General features: G+C 42.3%; 1 protein-coding gene and 1 pseudogene across 1 annotated transcript in view; both read right to left on the bottom strand.

Annotated features, from left to right (window-relative positions):
* The window catches only part of GLG1 (golgi glycoprotein 1), a 127,739-nt gene extending 116,629 nt beyond the window's left edge, over positions 1–11,110 (bottom strand). Inside the window, exon 1 of the mRNA XM_061386712.1 lies at positions 10,631–11,110. Coding sequence (XP_061242696.1) covers positions 10,631–11,092 — 462 coding nt within the window. The 5' untranslated portion in view covers positions 11,093–11,110. The remainder of the gene's footprint in view (positions 1–10,630) is intronic.
* Positions 4,557–5,418, bottom strand: LOC133229949 (translationally-controlled tumor protein-like; annotated as a pseudogene).
* Positions 11,111–25,365: the final 14,255 nt, after the last annotated feature.

Raw genomic sequence — 25,365 nt, forward strand, 5'->3', positions numbered from 1 at the left:
TCTTAGGAATAGAATGTTTTTTTCCCCTCTCACATCAGAGAACAGAGATTTCCTTTGTCTTGATGGGCGATATATCCCAAATTTAGGCATCATTTAGGCCTAGAAAATGAAAGAACACTTGGTAGAACTGAATTCCTTCACCCAAGGAATTCACTCCTTTGCCTCCACAACCTCAAATTGTATACATTTTAAATACCTGGTAAAGACTCCATTAAAGTTTTGACCTTACTGCTCTTCAAGTAAGTTCAACTACAGCCTTTGCGAAGAAGTCTTGGATGGATTATATAAAAGGTACGGCACATGACAGTCCACGTCTCTCTTAAGACAGTGAGCACACAGCCGTATCTTGAAGGCTGTCATCTGCAACAACCAAGGACCACTGATGAGCAAGTACAGTTGGATGAATATTTCAGGTTTTTTTTCATTCTCATCATAACCCTGTGGAAGTAGGTTTTATACCTCAACTTTACAGATAAGAAAAGTGGAAGTTGAAGAGAAATCTGTCCAAGGTCACAGTAGGTGCTAGGTGAGCGAGGATTTGAATCCGGACTGTAGTTTCAGAACCCAGTCTTCCCACTCAGTCCCCAGCTTCTCCTATGAAGAGCGCCACATGGTGAAGGGCCCTGACCAATTATTCCACGTGCAGTAGGTACGCTCAGTAGATGGCCGTTAATTAACAAATGGCGGACTCTGCCTGATTAAAACTCTCCACATCATCCCCTTTTCCTTCTCAAAGTTTTTATTCACTTCGTGTTGTTTATCACATTACGGAGCTGATTTGGCTGGCGTAGGAACTGTGGAAGTTCTGTACGTGACTTTCTAAGTTAAATTACCAATGAAACCTTTCTAGACATCAGAGCATTTTCTTTAAACATGATTTTTTAATTCTTTTTTTTTGTAATTCTGCATTTGAATTGATTTATAACATACATACATTCCCCTGGTTAATTTCTCTCACATATTTCACTTCACTGTTTATCTTACGATTTAAAGTATGCATCACATATGTTTTTTATTTGTTTTTAAAGGAACACAAAAATGTTTTAAAGAATTTGTTCTATTTCACAAGGATATAGATCCAGTACCCATTTTCACTATGACTCTCCCTACATAGTTATAATGTTATTCAATCCTTCAACAGGAAAATTTATAGGTTACTGTAAGCACCATGCAACTGATCTAATTTTCTAACTTCAGTAAAATTATTAAAGCTGAGTGAAAATAAATGCCTGGTTCTCTTAATTCATTGTTTTTAGATTCCAGTCCACACTTCTTGTTCTCCACACTCTATTTTAATGCAGATACAAGGGTAAGTACTGGCACAGTTCTGAGGACCATCACTTGAGATTCTTTTTAAGTTTTAAATATATCTAACTCAACCAAATACAGATGAGTCACTTACTGACTTCCAGTTTTATGAGTTTAGCTCCTCTCACTCTGAAGGAGCTATTGTACCCCTGACAACTCATAAATTCAGCATGAGGAAGATGACATCCATCCATTAACCAGATCAGCAGGCACTTTAAGGTGGCTAAATTAAGAATTTCATGATATGAACAACCAATTTAAGAATGAGAAGCACTGACGGGCTTTATATGGATTCTCCCAATCATTTTCTCCACCATATGCTCGTAGAATTTAATTTATTCTTCTCTTATGCTACTTACTACTTTATAACTTGCATTATGGTCTTAATAAAGATATCTTTTACTTCTTCCAGGCTGGTGTTGCCCAATAGGAATATAATAGAAGCCACATATGTTATGTCTTCTAGTAGTCACATTGAAAATTAGAAAGTGAAACTGGCTTTAATAATGTTTTTAACTCAATATACCCAGAATATTCTCATGTGAACAGTAATCAATGTAAAAAGAGATGAGACTCCCCTGGTGGTCCAGTGGTTAGGACTCCACGTTTTCACTGCTGAGGGCCGGGGTTTGATCCCGGGTGTGGAAACTATGATCCCCCAGGGTGTGCAGCACGTCCCCCCACAAAAACTGAAATAGTTTATTTTCCTATGTGCGCAAAGTCTTCAAAATCAAGTGTGTATTTTACACTTACAGCACATCTCAACTCAGACTACTCCTATTTCAACTGCTCAGTAGCTACATTTAGCTGGTGACTATCACGCAGGACTACCACAGGGATGGGGGAGGGGTATGAGCCATTTTACAGTTGGACAAGACTTGCTTTCAAATCTTAATTTCACTATTTACCGGCACTGAGGCAGCTCCCTCATTTAAAAAAATAGTAATCACTGAAATAATCCTAATGATACATTTTTCATAAGATTAAATGAGATACATAACACCTAGAAAACATCCTGTCCCTTAGAACAAGGCAAACAAAATCCCTTGGTAAATGCTACTATTATCATGTGTTTGTAGCTTTTAACACTAAGCACAGTGAGTTGCACATAGTATGCATTCGGTAAATGTTTGCTGAAGGAAGAGAAATTACTTTGCACATTATACAAGTCATCTTAACGGCTTCTCTTTAAAATACATTTCTCCTATAAGCAGGAGAAATTTTCTGGGAGGATTGTTGCTAATGAAATTTGTTTTGAACACATTAGAAGAAATGTACAAAGAGAATGAACCATCTCATCTCAGGACTGTTCTTTATTTTCTTCCAAAGAACAATGAATTATTAAGCACCTATTTACGGGAAAGCATTCTTATCAAGAGACTTCTTAAAAAGTTCATTGCATAAGTGACTGTGCTATTTTACAAGCAACTCAATTATCTGCAGGAATATTTTTATCTCAGGTTGGGATAAAAACACACCCCATTTCTGGGCTTTACTTGAAAAACAGTGGTGCAAGCAAGACCCTTTATAATCTGGACTCAAAAAATTCTCACACTCTCTACTTGAGTCAGTAGAGTCTCTTTAATTTCTCGAAGCATCTTTCCTTTTCACCTGTGCTTCTGACTCCCTTGCACATGTCTCATATTCCTACGGATGACAGAATCACCAAAGCTAAAAGGATCTAAGTGATAATCCAGTCTTCCAAAGCATGTACCATATGTGGAAACAAGATGACTTTAAGTGGTATGTGTTATTATTGCCTACTTCAATGGTCATATATTTTGTTTACTGTAAAAAAAGAAAAATATAACTAGCACATCAAATTCAAGAACTCATGTAGGGAGTGTCCTGGTGATCTAGTGATTAGAATTGGGCGCTTTCACTATCATGGCCCAAGTTCCCGCTGGTTGGGGAACTGAGATCCTGCAAGCCATGTGGTGGGACCAAAAATAAAATAAAATTGGAAGAAAAAAAAAGGAACTCATGTATATGTTCACTTAAACTGTCCCTCAGTTTAGTTCAGTCCAGTCGCTCAGTAGTGTCCGACTCTTTGCAACCCCATGGGACTGCAGCATGCCAGACCTCCCTGTTCATCACCAACTAACTCCCAAGCTTGCTCAAACTCATGTCCATCAAGTCAGTGATGCCATCCAACCATCTCATCCTGTGCTGTCCCCTTCTCCTCTTGCCCTGTCCATCACTACTTAACTGTCCCTCAGTTCAGTTCAGTCGCTTAGTCGTATACGACTCCTTGCGATCCCATGAATCGCAGCACGCCAGGCCTGCCTGTCCATCACCAACTCCTGGAGTTCACTCAAACTCATGTCCATCAAGTTGGTGATGCCGTCCAGCCATCTCATCCTCTGTTGTCCCCTTCTCCTCCTGCCCCCAATCCCTCCCAGCATCAGAGTTTTCCAATGAGTCAACTCTTCACATGAGGTGGCCAAAGTATTGGAGTTTCAGCTTCAGCATCATTCCTTCCAATGAACACCCAGGACTGATCTCCTTTAGAATGGACTGGTTGGATCTCCTTGCAGTCCAAGGGACTCTCAAGAGTCTTCTCCAACACCACAGTTCAAAAGCATCAATTCTTCAGTGCTCAGCTTTCTTCACAGTCCAACTCTCACATCCATACACGACTACTGGAAAAACCATAGCCTTGACTAGACGAACCTTTGTTGGCAAAGTAATGTCTCTGCTTTTGAATATGCTATCTAGGTTGGTCATAACTTTCCTTCCAAGGAGTAAGCGTCTTTTAATTTCATGGCTGCAGTCACCATCTGCAGTGATTTTGGAGCCCAAAAAAGTAAAGTCTGACACTGTTTCCAGTGTTTCTCCATCTATTTCCCATGAAGTGATGGGACCAGATGCCATGATCTTCATTTTCTGAATGTTGAGCTTTAGGCCAACTTTTTCACTCTCGTCTTTCACTTTCATCAAGAGGCTTTTGAGTTCCTCTTCACTTTCTGCCATAAGGGTGGTGTCATCTGCATATCTGAGGTTATTGATATTTCTTCCAGCAATCTTAAATTCCAACTTGTGCTTCTTCCAGCCCAGCGTTTCTCATGATGTACTCTGCATATAAGTTAAATAAGCAGGGTGACAATATACAGCCTTGACGTACTCCTTTTCCTATTTGGAACCAGTCTGTTGTTCCTACTTAAGGGTAAAAAAAAGTGGTGGTATGATTTTTTTTTTTCCCCAATGAGTTTAAATGCGTTTTATTTTTAGACAACCTACATGACGCGTTTTCTCAAAAACAATGCCTCCGCTCCAAATAAATCAACGTTCAAAACAAATGAAGAGCTCGAGATGACATCAGTCCCATCTGTCTAAGTCCTGGTGTTGTGTGGATGAAAAGCAGTGGCCAGCCAGTTATGACGACAGGTGATTGATCCAAAGTAACTGCCAACTTTGTTAACATGTTTCCATCTCTAAACCATCCTTAAAGAAAATCATATATGGGGTTACACCATCCTCACGGTAGTCCAGCAGAGCAACCATGCCATCTGGATTCATGTTTTCACCAATAAAGAACTGATAGTTTTTGAAATTAGCAAGGATGTGCCTGATTTGTTCTGCAGCCCCTGTCATAAAAGGTTTTACTCTTTCTGGTCTCTGTTCTTCAAGTTTCCCTTTGATTGACTTCATGTAATCTTTGATGTACTACTTGTAGGCTTCTTTTGTGAAGCTGGTTTCCTGCAAGCGATGGTTCATGACAATATCGACACCAGTGATTACTGTGCTTTCGGTACCTTCGCCATCGGGGCCTTCAGCGGAGGCATTTCCACCAATGAGCGAGTCATCGATGTTACCCTCTGTCCTACTGACCATCTTCCCCTCCACCTCCAGACATAGCCCGTCTGCGACCTCCCGGATCTTGTAGATGTCAGAGAACATCTTGTCATGGCTAATGAAGTCCCGGTAGATGATCATGATGGCGACTGGAGGGAGGTGACAGCGGCGCTGGCTTAGCAGGAGCCCGGAGCTCAGAGCCAGCGCAGTGCGGCCAGAGCGGCGCTGGCAGGGAGGGGAGAGCGGGCGGAAAAGCGGTGGTATGATTTTTAAGCCAAGAGTAGCAGAGCTGGGCTCCATCCAAGTCTAAATCCTAGTTCTGTGCTCTTTTCATTGCTCTAAAGGATTCACTGCCCGTGTAACATGCAGTGATGAACACTCTCTTATACAACTGTTTCCTGATCACAATCCCATTTATCAAACCAACTGTAAGCAATGCTGGTATCTTAAAATACTAGTGCTCTTCCACTATGGTAAGTGCATAACAGATCAATAACACCTTGATTATGTGGTTAGAGTGCTTCCAACCACTGAGAGTCAGCACAGGAGGCAATTCCATGTTGGCTCAAACAAAATCATAATATATCCTAAAGTCAAACAGTGTTTGGATTAATTGCTATTTGCATTATTCATTTCACTATTTTCACCCATGAATGAACAAGATGGCACACACATAAATTCTACAAACTATAAAATACATACAGACAGAATACACAGGAAACAATTCATATAGATCAAATAAAAGGGGATCTCGAAAACTAAATTGTACACGTGAGGAAACTGAGACTCAGTGGTAAAATGACTGGCTCTCCCTGGGGGCTCAGTGGTGAAGAACTTGCCTGCCAATGCAGGAGACACAGGAGACATGGGTTCAATCGCTGGGTCAGCAAGATCCCCTGGAGAAGAGAAAGGCAACCCACCCCAGTATTCTTGCCCAGGAAATCCCACAAAGGAGCCTGGTAGGCTACAGTCTATGTGGGTTGCAAAGTCAGACACGACTGCTTAGCGCGCACACACTTCCAAGCCCAGTCCAAGTTTGGAAAACTCCAGTGCAGTCCTCTTATCTTCTCTTTTCACAACCGATGGCTGGATGCAGTAATCACCCAGAACCTAGAGGAGGGGCCTGGGATGAGAGAGAAGGGGCCTGGTACATGAGTCACTACAGAAAGAGCATAAAGTGTCGCTGCATGAATGGAACGAAGAAACAGTCCTACAATTAGTTAACAGCAGTGCCAGCTCTAGTCCTGATTTACTCTTCGTGGTGTTCCATTGATTCAATACAAATAGTAGGGGAATACATTTAAATTCTTCCATTATACAAATTGTGCTGAAGGTAACACGGAATCTGAAAATCTTTTCATGAAGCAGAAACCCTACTTGTAATGGACTCAGATTAGTATTAAATTAGCTTTGTCTCATGATGTCGGTCCGTGCACCTGAGAAATCTATACAATACTCCAATGCTAAGAGGCTGCTGCTACCCAGTTGTTCTTGGTAGTGAGGAAAAGAGAATTCTAATTCCAGGCTACTCTTCTCACTTTGTGTCCATTTATGAACCCCCGGCATTCTCAACAGCCATATACTAATTTTCCTAGCTGCAATCATCCATGGCAGATTAGAAAGCGTACAACTTTGAAGTCAGAGAGAATTTTCTGAATACAAGCTTTACCACTTAGGTCAGGATATAACACTGGACAAGTTACTTCATCTCTCTGAGTCTGCTTCTCAACTAAGAGAATAAGATAACACTACTCACCTCACAGGATAAATAATACAGATACTGTGGCCTACTATCTTAGGATACAGTTAAGAGAAAGACTACGAATAGAAAAAGAAAATGCTCACCTATGAGTCAAAGCAGGTTTACACTTTGTAATGTAATTCCTCTTCAATATATATTATAGTCCATCTTAAATAAATATTTACAAAGCATTCACTCTGTGCATAGAAAGTGGTCAAAATGTATAGCCTGAAACTGATACCAAGAAATTCAGAAGAAATACTCATAATGCTTTTATATTGGCTAAGCTGTGCGGCACAGTTCTCAAGCCAAGAATCAAACCTGTGCCTCCTGCATTAAGAGCAGGGAGTCTTAACCACTAGACAGCCAAGGAAGTCACCATAATACTTCTAAATACTAAAAAGTAACAATCAGGTTCTGGTTTTATCTTGTTTTAAGTCCTTATCAGAAACTTACACTGAAGCATTTATAAATGAAATGACATAGTGTCTGGGACTTGCTTTAAAATACGCCATTCTCCCAAGCCCTGGGATTAAACAAAGTGGGGACAGTTTAAGCTGGGAGTCATCAAACTATTCTCGCTACTTCTGTTCATGTATTAGAAAGCTTTTGTTTCTTTTTTAAAAATCTAACAAGAAAAACTAAGAAAAACTACGCACATCACTAATAAACTTCTAAAGAATCAACATCTCCATGTGAAACTTCTGTCATTTCAGCCAAAAATATATAAAGTATTTTAAAATTACTCTCAACATAAAGCATGTCTTTTTTATCAAACATTAAACTAGACAACAGTACCTCCTCTTCCTTTGCTTTACTTCTCCTCTAACTGCCAGGACAGCCCAGGGTATATTTCTCCTTTTACTTATACTAGAAAGTATATGTATGTGAACTAGTTATATATTCTTTTAACTAGAACTACTGCTAACTACATACAGAAATACACACATAACCAGGACTACTATTCCATCATTACTGCTAATATACCCACTATGGAACAGCAGGCCCATTGGGTATACTTGACCTTTTAAAAGGCATGACTCATCTGAGAGGGTTTAAAAAAAAGAAAGAAAAATCCCCCACAACATGTATCTTCAAAATAGTAACCAAAAAAACTGAAAAGTTGTGAACTAATCTTAGTCTATATGCTGTTTAACTTATAGTTTACACATAAAATTTTAATTTGCTGGCATACCATGCATTAGACAAACTGTAAGTATCACTGAAATTATTTAAAGGTAACTATCAGTTCAGTTCAGTCACTCAGTCGTGTCCGACATTGCGACCCCATGAATAGCAGCACACCAGGCCTCCCTGTCCATCACCAACTCCCGGAGTTCACCCAAACTCATGTGCATCGATAGTCGGTGATGCCATCCATAAATACCTTCAAATAGATTCCGTAAGTGAATTAATACATAACTTTGAACACTAAAGGGAACCTTAAAATATTTGAACTTAAGACTTAACCTAATACCATATACCCATGCTACTTCAAAATAAAAATGTGGCTTACCACACTACCATTTAAATAGTCATATGCTTTGCATCTTCGAAATACTAACAGCAAGAACACAGAGAACAATCTTCCCCCAAATAAGTATCCAAAGGAATAAAGAAGCACAAATGTCTGCGCTCCTATCAAACAGTCCTACATACCAAAAAGCACATACAAAACACGTTCCATACTTTCATTTCAAATGTGCCTAGCTAGTTCACTTTCTTCTTATATGCTTTCAAACGCATAGATTTAACTAATTCTCTAAGTGGAGTAAAATTTCTTTTTGCTGTCTTTAAAGGGAAAAAAAAAAAGTAGTTTAAAACTAGCTCCACCTCTTAAAGAATATATATAGTTGTTCATGGTACTATTCTTTCCATTTTTATGTATATAAAATAGGAGAAAAAACAACAACAACAACAACTGGAAATTTGGGAAAAAACTCTGCGCTCCAAAAGCCCCCTCCTTCAATTCACACGACATCTTTTCTTCCATAAAACAGACGCCATTAGTTTACTTCACTTTCAATCAGTCAACACTATTTACTGAGTCTAGGCACTGAATTAGGTACTCTGGAAAGCTACAAAGGAAGTGCAGGACCTAGTAACTACCTTCAAAGAGTTTAAATAACATCCCCATAAAGGAAGGAAAATGTAGTCACCAAAACAATATCCCTGCTGAGAGTCTTATACTCAAAGGTGGAACTACAGGCACTACACTTTCCGGCCAGGTTTTTTACAGGAAGTAATGCAAGAAATACAGTATCTACCTAACTAAACAGACTCCAAAAGTGCTCAAATCTGTTATTTATGGATTACATATGCTGCTACACACATCTACAAGCATGACAAAGGAACACTGCTCCTGTGAGTGACAGAATCCACATGTCCCTAATACATGTCAAGAAAGATGTACTCCTAGAAAGGGCCACTTTCCCTAATAACATCCTGTTTCTGCTACAAACTACTCACCAAATGTTTGGTCCCCAACATTATGATCCTAGTTCGAGAGAACAGCATGTATTTTATATCCTCAAAGGCCAAACAGAAAATTTCAAGAAGCCTGACACAGTTAAGAATCTTAGCTGTACTGACTAGAGGAGTAGGTGAAGAATAAAGAACAAGTGATTCTTTTTCTAATTTTCCTAATTTTCCAATTGTAGATAAGTCATCTAAGGCCCCACATTTCTGGTGGCTCTAGAAATTTCCTTTCTCTCTGTCCCCTGAGCATGTATATCTTTTCCTCTTGTGAATTACTCTGTATGGACTACCAGGGCAAATATCACAGTGGGATGGGGGGGAAGGGGGAACTGCCAAGACTAGCCTTTTTGTACAAACCAATGGTATTCCTGTGACCATGAGCATCTTAGGCAATTCTGATAAAACTTTTCCAAATAAAACTGTATCAAGCAGTGGCTTCATTCTACTTGTCAACTTTTGGGCCTTTTATATGTTTAAAGGTGGGGGGGGGGGAAGTGTCCCTACCAGATTTGCTCCCAAACTTTGATAACTGTCAAAAATGCACTTAACGTCTGCAGCATTAAATATAGAGAAGAATTCTGTGTTACTAAACTGAATGGCATCAAAGAACATCAAACCAGGCATTAAGAGGTACAGTCAGACAGGAAAAAAGATCTGAAAGCAAAGACCTCACAGTCCAGCCTCAAATGCTGCCTCGACTTTTCAAGCTTTGGGACTCTAAATCATTTGGAGTAATAGCTTACACTTGGGATTTATTACAAATTGACCAAAAGACGTGAAGGAAAAAAGAAGAGCATATATTAGTTTCAGCAGCTGGTAAATAACAGCAATTTTTGAATTACAGAAGAATAGGGTAACGACAGTAAATCTGGCTGCAGACTACAATACACATCAGAACAGAACCCGAGCTGTCCAAACATTATCTACTGCCAATAAACAGCAGGGCATTCTTTACCAGCTGAAGTACGCCAACCATTTTTCACGTTTTAAAAAGCTGCTACAAATTACCCAAATCGAAAAGGGTGGCAAAATCCTACACAGGTCTTCACCGAGGAGCCACCGCGCTTAGAGCATCACACAAAAGACCGGAGCAAACAGACTCGCTCTGGGCCTCGGCCGACGGCGGCCGGGAGCCGGAGTGGGCGTCCCAGACCCCCGCCCGGGAGCGAGTGAGGGCTGGGGGTGGGGTCCCCTCCCCGGAGCGCGCCGGGGAGCGGGCGGCCGCGCAGAGGAAGCGAGAGGCGCGGCCGCGGCTGTCCAGGCCGCCCGGCGTCCGCGGCGGCCAGGCCTGCCCGCCCGGCGCCTCACCTCTCGCACGTCCTGCAGGCACTCCAGCACCGCCAGGTTGTTGCTCCAGGTGTGCTTGGGACACACGCGGCTCACGTCCTCCCGGCAGGACTCTTCCTCCGCCAGCTTCCAGCCCCCGCCAGCCCCGCCGGGCCCTGCTCCGCCCCGCCGGACCGGAGACCCGCCCGCGGGGAACGGCGGCTGCTGCTGCTGCTGAGGCTGCTGCTGCTGAGGTGGCTGCTGCTGCTGCTGCTGCTGCTGCTGCTGCTGCTGCAACTGAGATGACTGAGGCAGCAGGAGCTGACCCGGCAGCACGCCGCCTCCCGGCTGCGCTCCGAGGGGAAGAAGGTTGCTCCCCGGGCCCGGGCCCTGGCCGTGGCCACCCGGGCCCTGGATTTTCTGCGCGCCGTCCGCCGCGAGCAGCAGCAGCGGCAGCGCCGCCGCCAAGCGGAACATCCTCAGTACACGTCCACACGCCGCCATCTTGAGTCCGCGGCGAGCTCGACGTGCCCGCCGGCGCCGCGTATTTAAATAAGGGGGCGGGGCGGGGCGGGGCCGGCTGGGTCCCTCCGAACCCCTCCCGCCGCGCGGACCTGCCGGTGGGCGCCGAGCGCGCGAGCTGCCGCGCTCTGAGGGCCGGCGTCCTGGACCTCGGCCGGCTAGAGGGCGACGCTGGGCTTCCCTGGCGCTCCTTCAGATCCCTGGGGAGGGCCGCTTTGCCTAATTTCCTTGGTTGTCCGTCACCGAAGGCAAAAAAAAAAAAAGGATTGGGATTGCCATAACCAAGATGGCCGGTAGAGTGTGTCACCCGTTCTTTGACTTGAAAGAAAAAACTTTATGTGTAGAGGTGAGCCTTACACGATAAGGTGTATTCCGATATCTAAGAACCTCTTCTTGCACTTCTCCCTGCTTCCTTCCATCTGCCTCAGAAGCTTCTCTTACCCAGAGTAGAAGGCAGCGCGGAATCAGGCTTAGGAGCATTGGTTCCAGAAGAAAGGGCCCGTTATTCTAGCTCTTGGCAGACTAGACAAACCTTTTAAGTTCTCTGAGCCTCCTCGTCTGAGAAGGCAGAGGAGGAACTCTAATGTAAAGTATAATTGTGAAGATTAGAAATAAAGTGGCTGGCCCATGATATGGGATTCAAAAAGTTACAACCAATATTGTGAATAAACCGGGAAACCCTTTGTATCTGAGCCAGATTTTAAGCCAGAATTTAAATCCACATTTCAAGGAGGAAATAGCAAAACATGCTGAGGCCTCAGGTTAAGTCTGTGCCTCGGTAATTGGCTTGTTGTCCTGCATGCAGCATCTTTAGCAGCACTATAGGTGGGAATGGTTCTTTCACTTCTCACAGTCCCCCTCCTTCTCCATAGGAGAGAGATACCTTCCCAAAGCATCTTCACATCTATTGTGTCATTTGAGCTATGCATCAGGCCTGAGTTGGGTTCTCACTCAACTGAAGAACGGCAGAGATGGTAACAGTTCTGCACAGCAGGGTTAAATGTCCTGCCCATGATGAACCTTGCTAGCCTGGAACCAGAACCCCTGGCTTCTCACTTGGTGTGGTGCACTTGTATCCCACCCTGCCGATATACCATGGTGGGGAATAAGGGCAGCTTGGGACATGTGATCCCCACTGGTCATCCATGTTCACAAATGCAGCTTCTGCTGTCCTGACCCACAAATGGGCAGTGAAGACTAGAATCAACTAGAACCTGAGAAATTGGGTGGGGGTTCATGGACTCCATAAGGAACCGCTGAAACTAAGAATATTTTCGGGGTACCAACTGCCCACTGTGGCTGACACAGGCCTCTATTTTTAGAAATGAGGGCATGTCCCAGACATTTCTACCAAAACTTCCTCAAGCTACTTCTGTAATGTGGTCCTAAGCATTAGTCACTCAGTTGTGTCCAACTCTTTGCAATTCCATGGACTGTAGCCCAGCAAACTCCTCTCCAAGAAATTCTCCAGGCAAGAATATTGGAGTGGGTTGCCATTCCCTTCTCCAGGGAATCTTCCTGACCCAGGGATCGAACCCAGGTCTTCTGCATCACAGACAGATTCTTTACCATCTGAGCCATGAGGGAAGCCCCATATGGTCCTAAGGCTATGGCCAACTTTGAACACTGACTGAGATAGTCCAGGGTAGACCAGATAAATGTATATGTTCCTTAACAGATAAGTAGCATAGGTAAGTCTCAGGCAGGCTAGATACCTGAAGTTCTTGAAAAGCCACTAAGGGTCATTACTTTTTTGAGGGGGGTTGGGGGTGGGGAGGGAGGCATGCCATGCCATTTGTGGTATCTTAGTTCCCCAACCGGGGATTTAACCTGGGCCCTCAGCAGTGAAAGCACTGAGTCCTAACTACTGCATAAGAGTCATTAATGTTCAATGATGGGTCTGCGTGTACTCAGACAACAAATGAGAGTTTATTTTAAGCCAGTTTAAGGCTAGAAGTTGACCATCTGCTAAGAGAAGCCAGCAGTTGCCTGTCTGTCAGCCTGCACTGAGGAAACCCTGCACCCGGCCACAGATTGCCTCTGGAGATAGGGAGGAGTATATGTGCCTATCTTGAAATCACAGTGACCAAGAAGCAAAATCTGGGAACCTGGCCAGCTCAGGCTGTGTTAGACAAGTCAGACTTTACAAAAGACACAAGCCAGTGGGAAGAGGGTTAACCTAACCTGGGTCTCCTGGACTCTGTTTCTGTAAAAACAGACTATCTCTACCACAAGCTAGGAATTTATTTTACCCTTTACTGTACTCCTTGTTTCTTGAACCTCACTTCCATAACTCATTCAATAGGTATGTGTTGAGAATTTTATTAATATGCCACACATTACTCAAGAACTGGTGTATATGAGAGATAAACAATAAGACAGTGAACAAAGATCAAGACAATTTAAGATACTATAAGTGTTATGACAAAAATAAAACATATGGGATGATGGGGGGAGGAGCTTTTATATAAAGGCAACTAATTATCATTGAGCTATGAGTGAATTTGCATAAATTTATTAAAAACAAAAGGGGGCAGAATCTAAAGATGTCTTAGTCTGTTCAGGCTTCTATAACAAAACAGCACACGCGGGGTGGCTTATAAACAATAGAAAATTTCTCATAGTTCTGGGGGCTAGAAGTCTAAGATAAGGGTAGCAGCATGGTCAGGTTCTGGCAAAGGCCCTCTTCTAGACTGCCAGCTGCCAACTTCTCTCCTCACATGGTGGAAGGGACTGGGAGCTGTGTGGGTATCTTTTATAAGAACACTATAAAATAGTGTTTTTTATAATCTCATATAATACACTATAATAGTGTATTTTATAATCTCATTCATGAGGGTTCTATTCTTATGATATAAGCACCTCCATCCCTAATACCATCACAGTGGGCATTAGGATTTTAACATATGAATTAAGGGGGGACAAAAACATTTAGACCATAACAAAATTTCTAAAAGCAAAGGTTAATGACATGTTCAAGACAGGGGAATAAGCATTCAAAATGAAGGCCTATGTGGCTGCATTCAAATGAGGAAAGAGGGGACTAGAAGAAGGATCACAGGGCCAGATCATACAGGCCCTGCAGGCCCTACATACACATAGATGGGGAGGATTCTGATCCCAAATATGAGTGAAAATACAAATATGTATTTACACTGAAATAAAACCATAAAAACTAGATAAAATATATAAAGTATCTTTTGAGGGGTTAGCAAGTAACTAACATAGTGAGGAAATGAGGGGACTACCATCTTTGAAAGGAAGTACACAGTGGAACTCCACCCAGATTGGTTTTTTTTAGTGGACTGTCCAAATTGTGGCTCAGAAAAACTGAGCCTATGAAGACAGCAGTAATCTTATTGGACTGAAAATATACAGTGGCTGGGACTTAAGGGTCAAAATACTGGAGAGAAGGAAACCAAAGAGAACGAGCCAAAAATTTGGGAACAAATTTCTCTCGAGTGGCTAACTGACTCCTAAGCTGTACGTGCACATAGTCAGACTCCAACAAATCCAGAAGAAAACAATAACAGAGAGCAGTAGATTGAGAGAGACTTCCGCACAGTGATCCCTGGCACAGTAGTGAAGAATCCGCTTGCCAGTGCAGGAGCTGCAAGAAATATGAGTTCTATCCATGGGTGGGGAAGATACCCTGGAGAAAGAAATGGCAACCCACTCCAGTATCCTTGCCTTGGAAATCAGGAGTCTGGCAGGCTAGTCCACGGGGTCACAAAGAGTCAGACATGACTGAGCACACAGCACAAGCACACAGAGAGCTGGGGAAAGAAGCTAGAGCTTGGACCCTACCGTTGTGTAGAGGTCTTGGTAAACACCCTTAGCTTTTTTTTTTTTTTAACTGGAGTGGGTTGCCATTTCCTTCTCCAGCGGCTCTTCCTGACCCAGGGATCAAACCCAGGTCTCCTGCATTGCAGGCAGACACTCTACTGTCTGAGCCACCAGGGCATCACCCTTAGCTTTTAACTGAGGCCTCAGAAGGTTTACACCCTAGAAACAAAGGCCATACTGCAGGAGAAAGGACAATACCACCGGGATAAGAACTTGCTCTAGAAGAAAAGGCAAAACTACAATACGCCACCTCTAATGAAGCTTAAAATATGCCTCAGTGGGACCAAGGTGACCCTCCAGTACTCTGACTTTAAGAAGAAAAATTAACCTTTTTGGAGAAAGATTAATACTATCCAGAGCTTCTATAATGTTTAATCTGCATGATCCAACAATGAATCAAAAATCATGCTGCTGCTGCTCAGTCACTTCAGTCGTGTCTGACTCTGTGCAACCCCAGAGACGGCAGCCCACCAGGCTCCCCTGTCCCTGGGATTCTCCAGGCAAGAACACTGGAGTGGGTTGCCATTTCCTTCTCCAATGCATGAAAGTGAAAAGTGAAAATGAAGTCACTCAGTCATGTCCAACCCTCAGCAACCCCATGGACTGCAGCCTACCAGGCTCCTCCGTCCATGGGATTTTCCAGGCAGGAGTACTGGAGTGGGGTGCCATTGCCTTCTCCAGAATAAAAAATCATGAGGCATGCTAAAAACAAAATAAACCTGAACTAAATAACCAAAAACAAAAAGTCAGCAAAAACATGATTCGGATATTAGACTCATCAGATGGGGACTTTAAAATAAGTGTGACTAGCATGTTATAGAAGATAAAAGAGAAAATGGGTGAAAATAGAAAATTCCAGTAAAAAGTAGAACTTTATACAAATGGACATTCTAGAACTGAATAAAAATGCATTAGATAACATTTACAGCAGACTGGATTGGGTTGCTTTAACAGAACACCATAGGGAATTCCCTGACTGTCTAGTGTTTAGGATTCTATGCTTCCATTGCTCGGAGCACAGGTTCCATCCCTGGTCACGGAAATAAGATCCTGCAAACCGTGCTGTACAGCCAAACACACACACACACACACAAAACAACAAAACCCAAAACAGAATAGCATAGACTGGATATTTTGTAAACAATAAAAATTGATTTCTTACAGTTCTAAAGGCTAGCAAGGTCAAGATCAAGGTCCTGACAGATTCAATGTCCACTGAGAGCCAACATCCAGGTGTGAAGACAGCCTTCTTCATGATGGACGTTAATTGGTAAATGGGAGCCAGGGAACTCTCCAGGTATCTTTTATAAAGGCACTAATCCCATTCATGAGGCATCCATCCACATGACCTATTCACTTTCCAAAATCCACCCCCCATCAAATACCATGACACTAGGGGTTAAGATTTCAACATATGAATATGCTGCTGGATACAGATATTCAGTCTGTATCACTGGGTATATAAGAAAGCATTCCTCAGTGATCAGTGCAAAGAAATAGAGGAAAACAATAGAATGGGAAACACTAGAGATCTCTTCAAGAAAATTAGAGATACTAAGGGAACATTACATGCAAAGATGGGCTTAATAAAGGACAGAAATGGTGTGGACGTAACAGAAGAAGATATTAAGAAGAGGTGGCAGGAAAACACAGAAGAACTGAACAAAAAAGACCTTCACAACCCAGATAATCACGATGCTGTGATCACTCACCTAGAGCCAGACATCCTGGAATGTGAAGTCAAGTGGGCCTTAGGAAGCATCACTATGAACAAAGCTAGTGGGGTTGGTGGAATTCCAGTTGAGCTATTTCAAATCCTGAAAGATGATGCTGTGAAAGTACTGCACTCAATATGCCAGCAAATATGGAAAACTCAGCAGTGGCCACAGGACTGGAAAAGGTCAGTTTTCATTCCAATCCCAAAGAAAGGCAATGCCAAAGAATGCTCTAACTACCACACAGTTGCACTCATCTCACACGCTAGTAAAGTAATGCTCAAAATTCTCCAAGCCAGGTTTCAACAATTCGTAAACTGTGAACTTCCAGATGCTCAAGCTGGTTTTAGAAAAGGCAGAGGAACCAGAGATCAAATTGCCAACACCCGCTGGATCATTGAGAAAGCAAGAGAGTGCCAGAAAAACATCCACTTCTGCTTTATTGACTGTGCCAAAGCGTTTGACTGTGTGGATCACAATAATCTGTAGAAAATTCTGAAAGAGATGGGAATACCAGACCACCTGACCTCCCCCTTGAGAAACCTGTATGCAGGTTAGGAAGCAGCAGTTAGAACTGGACATGGGACAACAGACTGGTTCCAAATAGGAAAAGGAGTATGTCAAGGCTGTATATTGTCACCCTGTTTATTTAACTTATATGCAGAGTACATCATGAGAAACTCTGGACTGGAAGAAGCACAAGCTGGAATCAAGATTGCCGGGAGAAATATCAATAACCTCAGATATGCAGATGACACCACCCTTGTGGCAGAAAGTGAAGAGAAACTAAAGAGCCTCTTGATGGAAGTGAAAGAACACAGTGAAAAAGTTTGCTTAAAGCTCAACCTTGAGAAGACTACGATCATGGCATCCAGTCCCATCACTTCATGGCAGATACATGGGACAACAATGGAAACAGTGGCTGACTTTATTTTGGGGCGCTCTAAAATCACTGCAGATGGTGACTGCAGCCATGAAATTAAAAGATGCTTGCTTCTTGAAAGAAAAGCTATGGCCAACCTAGACAATGTATGAAAAACAGAGACATTACTTGGCTGACAAAGGTCTGTCTAGTCAAAGCTATGGTTTTTCCAGTAGTCATGTGACAGTTGGACCATAAAGAAGGCTGAGTGCCGAAGAATTGATGCTTTTGAACTGTGGTGTTGGAGAAGACTCTTGAGAGTCCCTTGGACTGCAAGGAGTTCCAACCAGTCCATCCTAAAGCAGATCAGTCCTGAGTGTTCATTGGAAGGGCTGATGTTGAAGCTGAAACTCCAATACTTTGGCCACCTGATGCGAAGAGCTGACTCACTGGAAAAGACCCTGATGCTGGGAAAGACTGAAGGTGGAGGAGAAGGTGATGACAGAGGATGAGATGGTTGGATGGCATCACTGACTCAATGGACATGATTTGGGTAAACTCTGGAAGTTGGTAATGGACAGGGAGGCCTGGCATGCTGCAGTCCATGGGGTCACAAAGAATCGGACACGACTGAGTGACTGAATTGAACTGAACTGAATGGCAGGAGACAGAATTACTGAATGGAAACAATCAATAGAAAATATCCAAAAGAAAGCACAGAAAGAAAAAAGATTTTTTATAGAACAGACAGTAAGATGTGCAGGACACAGTCAAAAGGTCTAACATACACATAATTAGATTAGAGTTGCAAAGGAGAGGAGAAAGAGAAAGGTGCAGCTCAATGTTTGAAGAGACAGTGCTTTGAATTGCCCCAAACTGATGAAAGATATCAACCTATAGATAGGGAAGTTCTGTGAACCCCAATCAAATAAGTACAAAATACCTCATCTGGCATGTCATTATAAAACTGCTGACAATCAAAGAGAAAAACCCTTGAAAGCAGAGAAAGATGCATTATCTTCAAAGGAGCAATGACACATATCTGATTTTTCAGTAAGAAAAAATGGAAGCCAGAAAACAGTAGAATGACATAATTTAAATACCAAAAGAAAAAAAAAATGTTGCTACCCCAGAATTCTTTGACATTGGAATGAAAACCTGATCTTTTCCAATCCTGTGGCCACTGAGGAATTTTCCAAATTTGCATGTTGAGTAGCACTTTCACAGCATCATCTTTCAGGATTTGAAATAGCTCATCTGGAATTCCATCACATCCACTAGCTTTGTTCATAGTGATGCTTCCTAAGGCCCACTCCAGCATGTCTGGCTCTAGGTGAGTGATCACACCATCATGGTTATCTGGGTCATTAAGATCTTTTTTGCATAGTTCTTCTGTGTATTCTTGCCACCTCTTAATATCTTTTGCTTCTGTTAGGTTCATACTGTTTTTGTCCTTTATGGTGCTCATCTTTGCAAGAAATGTTCCCTTGGTATCTCTACTTTTCTTGAAGAGATCTCTAGTCTTTCCCATTGTTTTCCTCCATTTCTTTGCATTGATCACTGAGGAAGGCTTTCTTTGAAACTCTGCATTCAGATGGGTATCTTTCCTTTTCTCCTTCGCTTTTTGCTTCTCCTCTTTTCTCAGCTATTTTTAAGACCTCCTCAATCATTTTGCCTTTTTGCATTTCTTCTTGGGAATGGTTTTGTTCACCGCCTCCTGTACAATGTTACAAACCTCCCTTCCATAGTTCTTCAAACACTCTATCTATCAGATCTAATCCCTTGAATCTATTTGCCACAGGACTAGAAAAGGTCAGTTTTCATTCCAATCCCAAAGAAAGGCAATGCCAAAGAATGCTCAAACTACCGCACAATTGCACTGATCTCCCACACTAGAAACGTAATGCTCAAAGTTCTCAAAGCTAGACGTCAATGGTACAGGAATGGAGAACTTGCAGATGTTCAAGCTGGTTTTAGAAAAGGCAGAGGAACCAGAGATCAAATTGTCAACATCCACTAGATCATAGAAAAAGCAAGAGAATTCCAGAAAAATATCTACTTCAGCTTTATTGACTATGCCAAACCCTTTGACTGTGTGGATCACAATAAACTGTGGAAAATTCTTAAAGAGATGGGAATTCCAGATGACCTTACCTGCCTCCTGAGAAACCTGTATGCAGGTTAAGAAGTAACAGTTAAAACTGGATCTATAACAATGGACTGGTTCCAAATTGAGAAAGGAGTATGTCAAGGCTGTATATTGTGACCTTGCTTATTTAACTTACATGCAGAATATACCATGTGAAATGCCAGGCTGGATGAATCACAAGCTAGAATCAAGATTGCAGGGAGAAATATCAATAACCTCAGATATGCAGATTATACCACCCTTATGGCAGAAAATGAAGAGGAACTAAAGAGCCTCTTGATGAAAGTGAAACAGCAGAGTGAAAAAGCTGGCTTAAAACAACATTAAAAAAAAATTAAGATCATGGTATCAGGTCCCATCACTTCATGGCAAATAGATGGGAAAACAATGGAAACAATAAGACTTTATTTTCTTGGGCGCCAAAATCACTGCAGATGGTGATTGTAGCCATGAAATTAAAAGATGCTTGCTCCTTGGAAGAAAAGCTATTACCAACCTAGAGTGTGTTTAAAAAGCAGAGACATTACTTTGCTGACAAAGGTCTGTCTAGTCAAAGCTATGGTTTTTCCAGTAGTCATGTATGGATGTGAGAGTTGGACCATAAAGAAAGGTGAGCACTGAAGAATTGATGCTTTTGAACTATGGTATTGGAGAAGACTCTTGAGAGTCCCTTGGACTGCAAGGAGATCCAACCAGTCCATCCTCAAGGAAATCAGTCCTGAATATTCATTGGAAGGACTGATGTTGAAGCTGAAAGTCCAATACTTTGGACACCTGATGCAAAGAACTGACTCATTGGAAAAGGCCCTGATGCTGGGAAAGATTGAAGGGAGGAGAAGGGGACAACAGAGGATGAGATGGTTGAACGACATCACCGACTCAATGGACATGAGTTTGAGCAAGCTCCAGGAGTTGGTGATGAATAGGGAGGCCTGGCGTGCTGCAGTCCATGGGGTTGCAAAGAGTCAGACATGACTGGGCAATTGAACTGAACCTAGAATTTTACACCCAGGGAAATTGTACTTCAAAAATTAAGTAAATTAGGGACCTCCCTGGTGGTCCAGTGGTTAAGACTCTGCACTTCCACTGCAGGAGGCACTAGTTCGATCCTTTATTTGGGAACTTAGATCCCCTATGCCTCACAGCATGGCCAAAAAAAGTGTAATGAAGCACTGATATATACTACAATGTGGGTGAGCCTTGAAAATGTAATACTCAGTGAAAGAAACCAGAGACAAAAGGCCACCAACTGTAGGATTGCATTCTTCTGAAATATCCAGAATTGGCAAATCCATAGCAACATAAGTAGATTAACGGTTTCCAGCACATGGGGGGAGGGGTGAACTGAGAAGTATGGGATTTCTTTTGGGAATGATGGAAATATTCTGGAATCAGATAATTGCAATGAATTAGATAATCAGAACCATAACATTGTGATTATATTAAAACCCACTGAATTGTACACTTAAAATTGTTAAAATATTGGAGCTTATGTTATATGAATTTTACTCAATAAAAGTTTTAAAAAATGCAATTCAGTGCAGTTCAGTTGCTCAGTCAACTGAACTTTGCAACCCCATGGACTGTAGCACACCAGGCCTCCCTGTCCATCACCAGCTCCCGGAGCTTACTCAAACTCATGTCCATCGAGTCAGTGATGCCATCCAATCATCCTCTGTCATCTCCTTCTCCAGCCTTCAATCTTTCCCAGCACGAGGGTCTTTTCCAATGAGTCAGTTCTTCGCATCAGGTGGCCAAAGTATTGGAATTTCAGCTTCAGCATCAGTCCTGCCAATGAATATTCAGGACTGATTTCCTTGAGGATGGATTGGTTGGATCTCCTTGCAGTCCAAGGGACTCTCAAGTCTTCCCCAACACCACAGTTCAAAAGCACCAATTCTTCAGCGCTCAGCTTTCTTTATAGTCCAACTCTCACATCCATACATGACCACTGGAAAAACCATAGCTTTGACTAGACAGACCTTCAGCCAAGTAATGTCTCTGTTTTTCATAAGCTGTCTAGGTTGGTCATAGCTTTTCTTCCAAGAAGCAAGCGTCTTTTAATATCATGGCTGTAGTCACCATATGCAGAGATTTTGGAGCCTAAGAAAATAAAGTCTGTCACTGTTTCCATTGTTGTCCCATGTATTTGCCATAAAGTGATGGGACTGGATGCCATGAGCTTAGTTTTTTGAATATTGAGGTGTTTTTTTTTTTGAAAAATTTTTTTAAATATTGAGTTTTAAGCCAGCTTTTTCACTCTCATCTTTCACTAGCTTCAAGAGGCGCTTCAGTTTCTCTTTGCTTTCTGCCACAAGGGTGGTGTCATCTGGATATCTGAGGTTATTGATATTTCCCCCAACAATCTTGATTCCAGCTTGTGCTTCATCCAGCCCAGCATTTTGCATGATGCAAAAATGCAACTGGATTCATTCAAAAAAAGGTGAAATAAAGACATCTGCAGACAGACTAAAGCTGAGAGAGTGAAGTAATTCATTGCTAGATGGCCTGCACTACCCTAGGCTGAAAGAAAATGATCTCAGATGGAAGTATGGGACTGCAGGAAGGAATAAAAAGCACGGAAAGGATAGATAGGCAGACAATATGGTCTGGAACAATGATAATGATAGATTTTTAAACATATGCAACAGTGAAATATATGACCCCATAAGATACTAAGGATGCAGAATTGTAATTGCCATACCCTGGAGTCTAGGATAAACACTAAAAGAATACTTAAAAGAATGTGTAACTGTAAAGGATTTTATTAATCCAAAAGTAGCCAAAAAGGCTGGGAATAAAGTAACAGTGGAAACATGGGGTAAATAGAAAACAATTGCATTAGGTTTCAGTTCAGTTCAGGCGCTCAGTCGTGTCCGACTCTCTGCGACTCCATGAGTCGCAGCACTCCAGGCCTCCCTGTCCATCACCAACTCCTGGAGTTCATCCAAACTCAGGTCCATCGAGTCGGTGATGCCATCCAGCCATCTCATCCTCTGTCGTCCCCTTCTCCTCCTGCCCCCAATCCCTCCGAACATCAGAGTCTTTTCCAATGAGTCAACTCTTCCCATGAGGTGGCCAAAGTACTGGAGTTTCAGCTTTAGCATCATTCCTTCCAAAGAACACCCAGGGCTGATCTCCTTCAGAATGGACTGGTTGGATCTCCTTGCAGTCCAAGGGACTCTCAAGAGTCTTCTCCAACACCACAGTTCAAAAGCATCAATTCTTCGGCGCTCAGCTTTCTTCACAGTCCAACTCTCACATGCATACATGACCACTGGAAAAACCATAGCCTTGACTAAACGAACCTTTGTTGGCAAAGTAATGTCTCTGCTTTTGAATATGCTATCTAGGTTGGTCATAACTTTCCTTCCAAGGAGTAAGCGTCTTTCAATTTCATGGCTGCAATCACCATCTGCAGTGATTTTGGAGCCCCCAAAAATAAAGTCTGACACTGTTTCCACTGTTTCCCCATCTATTTCCCATGAAGTGATGGGACCAGATGCCATGATTTTCTTTTTCTGAATGTTGAGCTTGAAGCCAACTTTTTCACTCTCCACTTTCACATTCATCAAGAGGCTTTTTAGTTTCTCTTCACTTTCTGCCATAAGGGTGGTGTCATCTGCATATCTGAGGTTATTGATATTTCTCCCGGCAATCTTGATTCCAGCTTGTGCTTCTTCCAGTCCAGCGTTTCTCATGATGTACTCTGCATATAAGTTAAATAAGCAGGGTGACAATATACAGCCTTGACATACTCCTTTTCCTATTTGGAACCAGTTGTTCCATGTCCAGTTCTAACTGTTGCTTCCTGACCTGGATCCATATAGGTTTCTCAAGAGGGAGGTCAGGTGGTCTGGTATTCCCATCTCTTTCAGAATTTTCCACAGTTTATTGTGATCCACACAATCAAAGGGTTTGGCATAGTCAATAAAGCAGAAATAGATGTCTTTCTGGAACTCTCTTGCTTTTTCGATGATCCATCAGATGTTGGCAATTTGATCTCTGGTTCCTCTGCCTTTTCTAAAACCAGCTTGAACATCAGGAAGTTCACAGCTCACGTATTGCTGAAGCCTGGCTTGGAGAATTTTGAGCATTACTTTACTAGCTTGTGAGAAGAGTGCAATTGTGCGGTAGTTTGAGCATTCTTTGGCCTTGCCTTTCTTTGGGATTGGAATGAAAACTGACCTTTTCTGGTCCTGTGGCCACTGCTGAGTTTTCCATATTTGCTGGCATATTGAGTGCAGCACTTTCACAGCATCATCTTTCAGGATTTGAAACAGCTCAACTGGAATGCCATCACCTCCACTAGCTTTGTTCATTGTGATGCTTTCTAAGGCCAACTTGACTTCACATTCCAGGATGTCTGGCTCTAGGTGAGTGATCACACCATCGTGATGATCTTGGTCATGAAGATCTTTTTTTTCTACAGTTCTTCTGTGTATTCCTGCCACCTCTTCTTAATATCTTCTGCTTCTCTTAGGTCCATACCATTTCTGTCCTTTATCGAGCCCATCTTTGCATGAAATGTTCCCTTGGTATCTCTAATTTTCTTGAAGAGATCTCTAGTCTTTCCCATTCTGTTGTTTTCCTCTATTTCTTTGCATTGATGTCTGAGGAAGGCTTTCTTCACTCTTCTTGCTCTTCTTTGGAACTCTGCATTCAGATGCTTATATCTTTCCTTTTCTCCTTTGCTTTTCCCTTCTCTTCTTTTCACAGCTATTTGTAAGGCCTCCCCAGACAGCCATTTTGCTTTTTTGCATTTCTTTTCCATGGGGATGGTCCTGATCCCTGTGTCCTGTACAATGTCACGAACCTCCATCCATAGTTCATCAGGCACTCTATCAGATCTAGTCCCTTAAATCTATTTTTCACTTCCACTGTATAATCATAAGGGATTTGATTTAGGTCATACCTGAATGGTGTAGTGGTTTTCCCTACTTTCTTCAATTTAAGTCTGAATTTGGCAATGAGTTCATGATCTGAGCCACAGTCAGCTCCTGGTCTTGTTTTTGCTGACTGTATAGAGCTTCTCCATCTTTGGCTGCAAAGAATATAATCAATCTGATTTCGGTGTTGACCCTCTGGTGATGTCCATGTGTAGAGTCTTCTCTTGTGTTGTTGGAAGAGGGTATTTGCTATGACCAGTGCATTTTCTTGGCAAAACTCTATTAGTCTTTGCCCTGCTTCATCCCGTATTCCAAGGCCAAATTTGCCTGTTACTCCAGGTGTTGTTTGACTTCCTACTTTTGCATTCCAGTCCCCTATAATGAAAAGGACATCTTTTTTGGGTGTTAGTTCTAAAAGGTCTTGTAGGTCTTCATAGAACCATTCAACTTCAGCTTCTTCAGCGTTACTGGTTGGGGCATAGACTTGGATTACTGTGATACTGAATGGTTTGCCTTGGAAACGAACAGAGATCATTCTGTCATTTTTGAGATTGCATCCAAGTACTGCATTTCAGACTCTTTTGTTGACCATGATGGCTACTCCATTTCTTCTAAGGGATTCCTGCCCGCAGTAGTAGATATAATGGTCATCTGAGTTAAATTCACCCATTCCAGTCCATCTTAGTTTGGGGATTCCTAGAATATCGACGTTCACTCTTGCCATCTCCTGTTTGACCACTTCCAATTTGCCTTGATTCATGGACCTGACATTCCAGGTTCCTATGCAATATTGC

The sequence above is a fragment of the Bos javanicus genome, chromosome 18 (assembly GCF_032452875.1).
Source record: "Bos javanicus breed banteng chromosome 18, ARS-OSU_banteng_1.0, whole genome shotgun sequence".
NCBI classification, from domain to species: domain Eukaryota; kingdom Metazoa; phylum Chordata; class Mammalia; order Artiodactyla; family Bovidae; genus Bos; species Bos javanicus.